Source organism: Sinohyriopsis cumingii, chromosome 4 (genome assembly GCF_028554795.1).
Source record: "Sinohyriopsis cumingii isolate HCF-2022 chromosome 4, ASM2855479v2, whole genome shotgun sequence".
NCBI classification, from domain to species: domain Eukaryota; kingdom Metazoa; phylum Mollusca; class Bivalvia; order Unionida; family Unionidae; genus Sinohyriopsis; species Sinohyriopsis cumingii.
Window position 1 is genome coordinate 117,606,069 of NC_142964.1, and position 13,933 is coordinate 117,620,001.

General features: G+C 33.3%; 1 protein-coding gene across 3 annotated transcripts in view; it reads right to left on the reverse strand.

Annotated features, from left to right (window-relative positions):
* Window positions 1-7,112: 7,112 nt before the first annotated feature.
* Window positions 7,113-13,933, reverse strand: part of LOC149801965 (alpha-1-macroglobulin-like) — a 251,727-nt gene continuing 244,906 nt past the window's right edge. For 2 of the 3 annotated variants that reach the window (XM_089956363.1, XM_089956364.1), the window contains one exon: window positions 7,113-13,108. In XM_089956363.1, coding sequence (XP_089812489.1) covers window positions 12,945-13,108 — 164 coding nt within the window. In that variant the 3' untranslated portion in view covers window positions 7,113-12,944. The remainder of the gene's footprint in view (window positions 13,109-13,933) is intronic. The other variant, XR_016420765.1, reaches the window with a different exon arrangement.

Here is a 13,933-nt window from a genome sequence, read left to right on the forward strand (position 1 = left end):
GAAAGAGGGAGCCAGGTTGCAGAGGAGGCCAATTTACAGAGAGGGTCAAATTAAGAAAGTATCATCGTATGTCTAACGTGGAATGCCATAAACTCATATGAGTACTTTTTGATGATGAACTCATCATGTCTATAACAAGCTTGTTTTCAGACTGACATTGCAAACTTGACTTTCAAGAACTCAAAGTATTGAGAATACTGGTGGCCTGGAGGATCATGATAATGAGGTACATTAACCATGATCCAAGGGAGGGACATACATTGTGAAATATTGATAATCGTGTTTCTTTTTATGATCAAAAGCAAGTACCAATATCTTTCAATAAACATGTAATCTTAAATTTATGTTTTTCTTTTCTTCTATGGGAGATCATCTGTTTGGCTAGATTAAAAAAGTACATTTCTTCTCTGTCTCTCTATCTCAACAGATGAAACATTTTTATGGCAAATTTTATAAGTGGTTGCCATTTATGAACACTTTTTATTGAAATGATTCTAGCACAGAAACTGGCAAATATCAAGGGAGGTAACCACTGTAAGTTTAATATTTTCCTTTTCAGATTAAATTTTGATTTTTCTACATTTTTTATAGCTAGACTCATCTTTTTTCTTCAAAACCCAAAAGACCAATAGAGCTAAATATAGAAAAGTGGCTATTATAAGAAACACAAGCCATTCTACGTGGATGAGAGCATGCAGTATACTACAGGCCTGCAAACATAAATCCATCCAAGCCAAGAAAATTACCATTTCATGCCATGACAATATAAATTTTAAACTTTTAAAGTGAGCAGCTTGAATTTCTTTTTTTATGCCATCTATGTGTACAAGTAATTAGAGATTTGCTTCTTCCAAGGTCAGTGAGTGGTAAATAAATAATTTAGTTTTATTTTAATTTTATTATAAACACTTTATTTCTATATGTTCAAAACTGTTTAATTTAAATTTGTTTGACAAGTTATTTAATAAAGTTCATGAGATACCTGAATTAACACTAATCAGATGCCTAACTTACAAAGATATCTTATACAAAGTTTAAAAGATATCTTAGCTTTATAAGATATATGGATTTTATTTGTTTACAAGATAACATAAACTTAATCAGATATTATATTATTATATATGAACATAATGTTTATATCTTACAACATTTCTTGGATATCTTACAAGTATATATGCTAGATTATAAAATTGACATGTCTCAAATTTATATGTTGCAGATTAAGTTATATACTTAATATATATAGTTTATGAGGTGTCTAGTTCTCGAAATAATCATAATCAACTTTGTGGAGTTTTTGACACGTTTCAGTCTGTTTTGTCTCTTATTTTGTTTAATTTAAACACAGCCATTTAATAATCCCTCTGATGAAGAGTTACACTTGTTGTCAAAAGCTGATCAGCCAATCCATATTTACTTTACATTATTTTTAACTGTTGTGTTTTTCTTATTTTGATCTTTTTAAAAAATTGATTGAACTTATCAAACTAGCACCGAGTGCTGATAGAGGTAATCCTAACTTGAATGATACAATCCCAGTGAACTATCTTATTCCATTTGATGTCAATTGTAAACTCCTCAGTGGGTAGAAATTTTCTCAGGAAAGATGTCACTGCCAGGATAATGACATCTGGTAATGACTTGGGTTATTTAAGCTGTTCCAAACTAACAAAAGTTTTTTTTTTTTTAACTTGCTTTTGGTTCCTATTTTGCAAATCATTGTCAGATAAAGTTGAACCCCTCTGTAACTCCCGTTTACAATACTAATTTTCAACTGTTCTTTGTATTCTTCTCAATCTCATGAAAAATAAAGTTAAGCTATTTTTTATCTGCTGTGAAACCTAATTTTTCTGATACATTTAAGTAGTATGAAGTGTAGAAGAATTTAAAGTTCCTCAAACCAAAGTTAAAGATGAATTTGATTACAAGTAAAAAATTATGATGGAATAATTAAAAATCTCTTTACCAGTAATGATTTGTCTGATGAGGGGTGTAAATTCATTTCAAGTACAGATAATCAATAAAATAAAAAAATGAAAAAGTGGTCTAAAAATATAACAACAATATGAATTAATGAAGAATGATTTTTTGAAATTGAAGGAAACACATTAATTTTATGACACTGTTGCAAAATATAAAATATCACTGAGGAATAAACCAGGCAAATTTTGTACTGAAACCACAATGGAGCTGCAGTTAAACAGATACAAGATAACAAGTTCGAAAAAGGCAAATCATCTGTTTCAAAACAATAAGATGGCCATCTTTTGGTTAACCCTGCATATGTAGGCAATAACATGTTCCTACTTCTATAATAATTGATGAATTTAAGGATATATTAAATAGACTTAGAAAAATCTAGAACACAAACTAAAGTATAACAAAGACTTTGTAAGAATATAGAGTTGCAAGCAATAAATACAAATGAACTGGTAAATGAAAAAGTAAGTGAGGCTGAGACAGTAACTGTCCAAACTAGCAGTAATCAGTTTTTATCTGCTTATGACACAAGAGAAACGAAAGATGGAAACAATACCAGATCATAACTTGAATTAAAAATAAAATCTACAATACCAAAAATAACACAATATACTAAAATTGTGGGAAAATTAAAAAAATAATCTCCATCAAGAAATAGAACCAAGTATTAAAGCTGCATTAGCATGTGATTTAGATGATGCTAGAATAACCAACAATCACACAGGTTACATATATGAAGCTTGTAGTTGACTCCAGTAGCCATTGTAAACATTAATAATTATACAGAAAATAAATCTGGAACAAGGTAATTTTGACAGAAAAATATTTGCCCCTTGTTCTAACCACATTGTCATATATGCTGGACATGTCCTACATGACAGATGTCTTGACTGAAATTAAAATGCCCAAATCAGATATTCGGAATTTCTGCTAAAAATAAATACTCAGACTTGATAAAATAAGTTTTTAACTAGTGTAAAAGTATTTGACCTAATATTACATGTGAGATGATGTGCATTGCAACAGGTGTGAAGCTGCCTGTTGGTTTCTGTAAACAGAATAAAGTAACTTCTAACCAGGGAACTATCCCTGCCTTAAGAGTCCTTGCCTCAACCAGGTCTGGAGTTAACTTTCCAAGGTAGGATGAAGATAATGGGTGGGGGTTACTGCTATGTGGAATTGTCTATTACTAATACTAACTAAAAAAAACTGTCTGGTAAATGTTCACAAATTGTTTGGAGCCAATCGATCCTATTTCAAGTGCACTGGTTAGAAAGGGCATGGAAAATTCTGTCTTCATAAACTAACATAAATACGAAACCCATGTTTCTAACACACAAAATGTTCTTTGGTTCTGAGGGTGTAGTAGTATCAGAGATGCATCTAATTATCAAGTTTCTTGACTGGAACATAAACAGTACCCAATAAATGAACTTTGAACAGAGAGTTTTCAGTTACTTACCAACAAGTATGAAATACATGTCATATATACCTCCTCTGATGCATCCCCTAACCAATTTTCATGACTATATAGATATGATATGATAATATACAGACAGAATGCTAAAAACATTTTAAAAACTTAACCATAGCCAATAAAACTAAAGTTAGTTTCTTTAATTGTAAGGGTGTGGTACTAACAGAGATACATAGTCATTGATGATTCTGGAATGAACAGTGTTTGAGACTGAACCCAAGTCAATATAGCATAAAATATGGGTTACATTGGCCAACTATGTGAAGAGGGTGTAGTACTCGTCAAGATATATCCCCTCACCATTCAAGGTGTACATTAACAGTATGAATACAGAGTACACAAAACCTATTTACTAATCAATCAAAAGACAAAAACTTAAGTTAAATGAGAAACACAGGCCACATTTACCTTTGTTTTTCAAGCATTGGTACTAATAGAAATGCATACAATCATCTAGTTTGGTGATTTTAGCATAAACATGGCTTGACTAATAACTTAAAACACATTTAACCAGTCAGCAAAGCATGAAATATAGGTCAGAGTCATCTATTAATAGGGATCTTACAATCATCTAGTTCCATGATTAAATCATGAGCAGAGCTTGGGAAATTAAGTTTTAATGTTAATTTTGACCATTCAGTGAATTGTGAAATATGGGACACATTGGCCTACTTTAGTGATGAGGGTATAGTTACTCCTCAAGATGCATCCCTTCTTGAAGTTGCATGATTCCAGGTAAAACAGTTTGCAATTAATGTACATGTACAAAGTCAGCCCCCTTCCCCCACTGGATAACCATTCCAAATTGTGGATTGGAATCTGATAAGAATGTTTTGCATGTGCTGAGGAGGTATTTATTTATATGCTTTTATCTGTGCAGACACTGACACTAATGTTGAGGCCAACACTGGGGGCAGCGCAATAGCTCTCCTCTACTTCAGCGAGGAATAAACAAAAGAATCAGAAAATTTGATGAAAGGCTGAAAACATTGTTAGAAAAGTTTGACAATTGCTACAATTGTTAGAAATACTATCATAAAAATTAGGGGTTCCCACACATTTTTTCTCCCCATGATTTTTCCATAACACATTTCTGATTTTCAATGACTAAATTCTTCAATATTGACAAGGACATGGCTTGAAAGTTGGATCTGTACATAGGAAATAATGATTGATCAACAGAGGTAAGATGACCATTTTTGTTGAAATGGCATAATTCTCCCCATAGTCATCCGATCCATGAACGTTAACGCTACAGACTGACAAGTAAAGGGAGATTACAGTGCACTTAAATCCAGATTGAGAGAAATCAGCAAACTAGAACACTACTATAGCAATCATTCTCAAAATTCATCAATTTAAAATGGCTGCCTGCACTGAAATTCCATAACATTTTAATTTTTGGCCATTTTCTATGACTTTTTCATTGCTTTCCATAATAAAATTTTTCCCTAGGATTTTCCATGACCATAGGAACCCTGACAACATCAAGTGTTGTTGTGTCCATAGAAAACTTTGTAAATAGTTAGCAGGATGGTGGTGGAGGAATACATGCTGACGGTGATGGAAGTAGAAAACGTAATATAGAGTCAGTAGTTGACAAAGTCAAACATTGTTGCATGACATGAAAAATACTGCCAAATGCTTGTTTGAACTATTCAAAAATGCTTTAGCAGCATCAGCTAGAATTATTCGAAGCATGATATGCTAGGTTTTGAAAACAGCTGGAGAGGTTGTTTCTTCTTAGCCTATTATAATCTGTTTTTGGGACAAAACTCATATCCTGCATGAGTTGTGAAGACATTTTGAAAAAAAAGACCTCAACAGAAAATAATTGATCATATGCTTCTCATTAATGGTCATTCGGTATCGCATGGTTTGAGCAATCTTACAAATCTTATATAATCAGCTTAGAGTCAAGATTTTACCTGCAAATTTAAAGCTGATAAATTTGGATTTGATGTAATATTTACAAACTAAAATTGTTAGTGAGCAGGAGCTTACAATATGCCCCTGCTTCTATGATAGAAGTGGCTTTTAAAGTTTTCAATAATCCATAGAAAATAGGTCAACCTAGCTTTGGTGTATGACTCAGCTTAATCCCAGAATTATGTATGCTACATAATAGAAGGTTAAAATGTATGGAAATCAGAGTACAGACATAATCTTTAAGTAATGTTCAAACTGATGGAGGTCACCTTAACCCAGCTTTGATGTGAACTTCAGTCACTCCTAGTTGCTTCCTCAGTTTAAGATTTGTGGCAATATGTAGTAAAGAGTAGGTACACATATGTAACAATCGTTTTACTGAACTCTAGAAAGTATGTCAAATTAACCCAGTTTTTGTGAATGCCATGCTTTCATCCTAAGATGCAAGTTTGGGCTGATACTGGGGAAATGAACACATAATACAGGATGGATGAATATATTTTTAAAGCAGCTTTGAATCAATCCTGGAATGTAGGTCACAGACAACCAGTTTTAGTGCAAGACAATGCCATTCTCAGATGCATCATCAGTGTAACTTTTGAGGTACACGAGTCATGGCCCAGACATAACTTTGAACAAATTTCTAGTAAATCCATAATAAAAGCAACTCAGACAGTTTTGGTCTGGAACATAAAATTCCAAGGTGTACACAAAATGTAGGTTTTGACATCAGCAGGAAGGACTGATTGGGTTTTATAAAAGCAATTCTGACTAAATCCTGGAAGTAGGTCATTGTGATCCAGTTATAGTGTACGACACATATCCATCCTACGATGCATCTCAAGTGCAAATTTTACAAAAGATGAAAAGTATTAAAGTTCATTCCACAAAGTATTATGAATGATATCCATGTCTGTAGCTCAGTGAATTTTTATATCAGCATCTTTACATGTACATATATGTAAAATTCCGTAACTTGTTTTGCACACTATTCCAACTCCATTTGTATCGACAAACAGCATAACACTTGCCGCTCATTACATGCTTAAACGGGATGATGTGTTTACATCAAATTCTTTTATGTCACCATAACCTGTGGAAGAGTGGATTTGTTTATTAAGGAGTGGTTAGCTTTCCTATTCAGCCATAATGTAGTTGCCTCCCTTTAATTTCTTTGCTGTATCAAAAATTGATTTTTCTAAATCTCAGGATGAAAAGGGCCAATTACATGTACACAGACTAGTTCTTTTTACAGCATGTATCAAATGAACGGTGTTGTTCAGTCAAGTCAATATGAATCATATGTAAGTCATTTGTGCACGAAATGAATTTGGTAATTTTAGCTACATTTTGAGAGAATGATGTGAAAATTAAAAAAGAAACAGATATGGACAGCATTTGTGATGCTATGTGGAATGAACTAGAGTTGGGGCCCAGAAATTTTCTTTCAAAACATAGTTTTAATACATCATAAAGTACATGTTTTAGCAAGCCACTTTTGGTACATGTCACATGTTCATCAAACCTACACATACAGTAAGTTTAATGTGAACATGTAAAATAGTACAGAAGTTATTGCCCATACAAGGAGGATAGACAAAGTAAGATTCTTGAGGCTGGAGTATAAATGTAAATGTAAATATGACTTTATTTATGGGAATTTACAAATTCAGGTCCCATGAAAACTGAGAATCTGAATCAATGATAGTAAAAAAAATCCACAGAGTTAAAGTTTAACATTTTTATTCAAAATGATAAAGTCTATAAAAACATGTCATCATTACAAGTACAGTACATACTGTTGGAAAATGGTAAAGTCTATAAAAACATGTCATCATTTACAAGTACAGTACATACTGCTGGAAAATGATAAAGTCTATAAAAACATGTCATCATTACAAGTACAGTACATACTGCTGGAAAATGATAAAGTCTATAAAAACATGTCATCATTACAAGTACAGTATATACTGCTGCACTGCAAAAGCATGGAATTTACAGAAATTAACCTAAGAAACTTAAATGTAACCTAACAATTTGTTTTCACTATTGAATGATATTAAAAAATTAATCAGCTTCTAAATTAGAGTACAAAAAGAATATCTGAACACTGTGCACATTGTCAACTTAATAAACTATGTGTATTATCACATAGCACAATGTCAACTTAATAACCTATGTGTATTATCACATAGCATAATGTCAACTTAATAACCTATGTGTATTATCACATGGAACACTGTAGACTTAATGACCTATGTATATTATCATATAGAACACTGTAGACTTAATAACCTATATGTATAAAACATTTTCCTTACACAGAACATGAATGAAGACGAAACTGAATGCATGGATTGATGTATAATCACCAACATAATGAACAACAGAACACTACATCGGGGCCATCCAGTTAGTACATACACATGGATTTTTTTATTTTTTTAAAACCCAAATGCTTGCGTGTGTGTGTGTGTGTGTGTGTGTGGGGATCTACTGATAATGTATGTACACATAGGAAACAGGGGTGGGGTGAAACCTTTTGATAATAATTTGTCTAATACATAACCTGTTTGACTAGGTTCAGTCACCATTTGAATTTTAGCCGACACTAGACAAACTTTTTAAAGTTACGCAGCTAATTTCTTTGATGCAGCCATACAGTCAACGTTGGTGGACTATCTGTTTTATTAATCACATTAATATTATTAATCACTGTTCATTTCTGTGTGGATTAAATATAGGCCATTCTATAAATTATGGGGGTGGGGATGCATCGAGCATACATATGCATGTGGGGGTGGGGGTAAAAAAGTATGCATGTGTACAGGGAGGGGTCAAGCTTTGCTAGATTTCTGCACACGTACTAAATGGATGGCCCTATAGTATGTAATTATGAACGTCTGCACGGAATATGATTGAACACTTTATACTGGACTGAACAGTTAATAAATGTTGCAATGAATCATACATGCAAGATATACAGCTGATCTTAGAAATAAAATTCTAACTCTAATTACATGATAATGGCCCATTTTAAATCCAGTTTGCAAACAAAAGTGACAAGAATCTAACATCACGGCTGATTTGATACTAGGCAACATGGCAGTGCTTTCCACAGTGGCTATACAAATGCTGAAACTAACATATCAATTCCTGTGATACAAGGAAACATGGCAATGTTTTCCATAATGGCTATACAACTGTTGAAACTAATATGGTTCTTGTGATATTAAGTAACATGGCAGTGCTTTCCATGGTGGCTATAAAATGTTGAGATTGTAACATCTTGGTTCCATGGTGGCTATACATATGTGGAGATTGTGACATCATGGTTCCTGTAATTTTAAGTAACATGGCAGTGCTTTCCATGGCGGCTATACAAATGTAACATCTTGGTTCTTGTGAGATTAAGTAACATGGCAGTGCTTCCATGATAGCTATACAAATATTTTCTAACATTATGCTTACATGACGCATTTTATTTTGATTTTGATGTGGTAAACTGGTAGTATTATAGAAAATTTAGAAGATAATGAAAACTCTAATGGCTGAAATTAATTTAAAGGTTCCATCACAAGTCTGTTTCTTCTGTTCTTTTATTACTTTTATTTGCTGAGTTTGCTGACTCACATAGTAGTTCAAAAGATTTTGTAATTGCCTGTGACCTTCAACCTGATATGGACAGATCATTGAACTCAATTATTTCAAACAATGTAACAATAAATCCACATACTAAATTTGGTGAAATCTATCATTATTTTTTTAACAAAAACAAAGTTACTGCACTATCATCTTTCAAGGTAATCTTAAAAGACATCAACAAACTGGGTAGGATTAAAACAATCCATTAATGCCTCCATGTTATCTGGTCGATTCATTTATACAAGTCACTTTTATCTGGTCAATTCATTTGTGTAAGCCACTGTTATCTGGTCAATTCATTTGTATAAGTCACTGTTATCTGGTCAGTTCATTTGTAAAAGTCACTGTTATCTGGTCAATTCATTTGTATAAATCAATGTTATCTGATCAATTGATTTGTGTATGAATCAGTCACAGTGAAGTACCAAATGCAAGTAATGATCTCTGACCTGACCCCAATTTCAATTAGGTTTTCTTTTCAACTCCTTCACAAAAGATTGTTACACTAATGGTTAGATCTCCATCATTTTTTTACAGAACCAATTACACCTTGATATGATTTTTAAGATGGCCACAATGTGCCATGTTGGAAATCTAATAAGCACTATTTTCATCCAAAACACGTTACATACTCTTATAGTGTTTTGTGAAACCTGCATGCTGATACAAGCATCCATTCAGGAGAAACTGTCACATAAAAGTTTCTAGATGACCATCAAGGGAGTAATTTTGCAGGTGACCATCAAGGGAGTCATTTTGCTGAATCAGCATCTTTTCAACTACATATTGCAAGATAAAATAGATTTATTTAAAAGAAAAAACATGGCAATTTAGCCAACTATTTATCTGAAGTGGCTCTTAAATTTTTTTCACGTTTTGGAAAATCACATTGGCATCATTCTCAATTACAACCATCTAGGGAGAAGTGTTCAAGTGAAAACATGTCAATACAACAACACCTGCAAGAGACGTAGCAACAGCCAGATTGTGGTGACTATTTTGACCATGTGCCTGACACCATTTGACTATCTGCCTGACACCATTTTCATTTAGGACCAACTACATCCAAGAATAAGTCTTTCAGTGAAAACCCCATGTTGTTACAAATAACCATGATGGACACACTGGAACTTTAATCATGATCATTTAGGACCAACTACAAATCATAAGCCTTTTAGTGAAAACCAATACAAATATGATTATCTGTCCACCAATCCAGATGTAGTGATAACAAGATTTTCAAGATGGAGGTCTTCGTGTGCATGCTGGTGGTCTAACTGACATTGCAATTATCCAATCTTTTCCAGGAAACCTGTTAATGATTTGATTGTTCAGAGGTGGTAGCAACAACAAGATGGGAACCAGAGAACACAGATGACTAACAGAGAGACAACACATTAAGGACAACAGGCCATCACATAATCTGTTCTATGACTGTAAAGCCAAAAAATCATCTTTATTTCTTAGTATTACATATTATTAATAAACTTGACTGGTGATGGAAAAATTCCCCACTGCCATTTTCAAATGCTAAAATGTAGTTTATCTCAAATATACACATATTTCATGCATTAATGCTAGCAAATTGACCCAGGTGCAATCAAGGGAGGTAATTATGAAAGCATGTTTTATTAAGACATGCAAGAAGCCCAAAGGGGCCTGATGTCACTCAACTGGCTGACATCTGCCTTAAAGCTAATTTCATGAGCAGTTGGCAAGGAAATCTGGGGTAGTAGGTTGCTTTTTATGTACATTTCATCCCACTGCTTTTTTGTATCTTCAACCATATTTACTAGCACATCAGAGTCATCTGCCAAATATAGATAGGCCTTATGCTAGGATGTATTCTGTCACACATGGTCAAACTCTGTCAAGTGGTTTATTTTCATGCATAATTTTTAAAAATATGCACTATTCTTTTAGTAATCATGGCTAAAGCATACTTTGTACAAATTACAAGTCCTTCATGCCAGAATGCTGTCAAATTTTTTTGACCAGTTTTGTGAGAAGTTCTTTAAAAGAAAATTCCATTCTTTTGGTAATGACAGTCATATTCAATGGCAAGTCTGCATCATATGTACAACCATGAAGCCCTTCATTCCAGAATCCTCTCTGAAAGTGGTCCCAATGTTTTTGAGAAGAAAACAAATAGCAAATGCTAACTGATGCACAACATGATAATGCACGACTGACACTGGGCCATACCATCTCTTCTGGCTTTGTGGCCAAGCGAGTTTAAAACTATTCATTTACAATGCACCCATATCTAACAAACAAGCTTGCATGTGACTCAACTTTGAAAGAATCTACAAATATAATGAGCATGTCTATCAATTCATACCAAGATTTCTAATTCTAGAAAATCGGCTCATAGGTTTTTCAAGAAAATTGACAAAAACACATGCACAATGAAGATCTCATTTTTGCCTGAAATATCAATCAATCTTTGTTTGGTGAGAAAAATATTTCAAATTCTTGATGAAAAGCAATTACTTGTTCTTATTAAACAAAATGATTACAGGTTCTACATTCCAAATACCATATATAGTCATGTACAAGTCAGACCAAACAGCAAACTCATAGACCCAGTGCTGTTGTTGCACATATTGCACAAACATATATCGATTCATGCAGTTTATTTGGACTAATCAGTGGAACAAACACAGCTCCTGATCTGCTGGCATATAACACAATGACAGATCAGAGTCTATGTTGTTTGCAATCACATCCAACTTACACACAAGTACATATGGTAGATTTCTTCTGGGTGGTGTTATTCCAATTATTTACACATTATTTTATTACTTCAAAGAATAGTACGATTTATGAGATAATTTTTCAAAGTATCAACAAGATTTCTACAACAAAGAAACTATTTAGAAAAAAGAATCCAGTGAAAAGAAATATAAACCACAATATTTACTCAATGGAACGTTATATGAAACATACTATATATATACTCACCAAAAACACAAAATGTGATCTGCCATCACACAGTACAACAGCAGATCTGAGTCTACATTATTTGTTCTAATGATTAGTCCTAACAAACTGCACTGATCTGGATCTAATCTGTTTTCAACTGGAGCCAACTTGTACACAAGTATATACATGTTTTTATATGATTGTATATGCACATGCAGTCATAACTAGGAACTGACCAGTTAAGTTTCAAAGAGGGGAGAAAGGACTGGGATGTTTTGAAAATAATTTTCTGCCCCTAGATACCTTTACAAATATTCTTTCTCATATATATATATTAATAGTTTTAACAAATTATCTTAAGATGCAGAAAACAAGCATCCTGCTTCAAAATAATTGTCAGGTCCTTTTCTCTCCCCACACACCATAACGTTAATAAATAATTTTTTTGAAATCTGTTATTTTTTTAAAGCAACATGTCTTTCACTGGCAGTATGACATCATGATCAGGTGGGGTATCTGGTCCATTTATTTTAGATAACCACCAAAAGCATGGAAATGTTATGGCCATACTGGAAGGTACAATTAAAAAGAAATGAAAGATCACTTAAAAGGACAGGTGGCTGCTAAAAAGTCATTATCAATATGGGAAGTTGCACTGAACAAATATTAAGCAAATATTCAAAGTGTTATTTGCTTAGTGATATAAATGACAATTTACGTAACTAGTTTGTTTTAAACATGTTTCAGGGTACTAATCTATGTACTCACTTATAAATCAGGTCCAACTACAAACGACACAGACCCTGACCTGCTGTTACATAATTTGCTGGCAGATCAGAGTATATGTTGTTTGGTCAACTGAATATTCCTAACAAAATGCATGGACAAAATGTACTGGTACATTATGTGATGGCAGATCAGGATCAATGCAGTTGGTAGATAGATACAACTTACAAGTCAATACAGGAAGTATGTATGGGGTAAATTCTTAAGACAGCAGTTTTTCACAGGTACTGGATTGTTTCATCTGCATATGGATAGATTTCTCTATCGAATTCGACCATGGAATGAGAGTACTGCGAGCATCCAGGGTTAATTCCTTTGCCTCAGTATCCAGCAATGATGGAGATGTCAGAATAAATGCCTTTTGATCTGAAAATAAATCTTCATCATCATAAATATGAACATGTTATCACCACTATCACATTATCAGCATCATAATCACAATCTTTACTCTCCTTTGTCTTCTACTCATCTCTCACTATCTTCCTCCTCCTCAAAATCATTCTTATCATCATCATCATAACTGGTACAGTCACCTTCCTTATCAATTAGCATTTTCAAATGCAGACAACTATGTCATGAACATTTTATAAACCACTTACACTACAGTACCCTGTTGAAAAATCTGCAAAATAAAATATGATAGTCACCTAGAGCTACTGGGTGCAACAAAAAGGGCCTTAATCACTACAGTTTTGCTTAGTGAGGCCTTAATTATAAGAACTTGTTTTGGGAAGCAATAGTTAGTCAAACTGGCAAATAAGGGGACACGACTCCTTTATATGAAAACATGTAATGCTGAAATTGAGCTCATTCAATGACTCATCAATATAAATTGCAAGATATGTCTAGCTGAAATAAAAAATTATGCTGTGTACAGTTTAAAAAAAGAAGAGCAGTCAGAGACCAAAACACTTCTAAATGGTTATGCGGAATGCTCACAAGTAAATTCATTCGAGGTCTGAACAGTATAAAGCTACATGCTCAGTCTGGTTAAAATCAAACAAATATTGGTAACATAATGTTGCAGAAACTCATGTAAAGAAAACAGGCCGTAAGGGGGCATAACCTCTGTAAATGATGTTCTGGAATGATGGAAATGAAACTCATACAAGATTTCATCAATATAAATGTCCCTACCAGATTTGGCTGAAAAACAACTTGGTAAAATTTTATGCTGTTGAAACCCAAGTG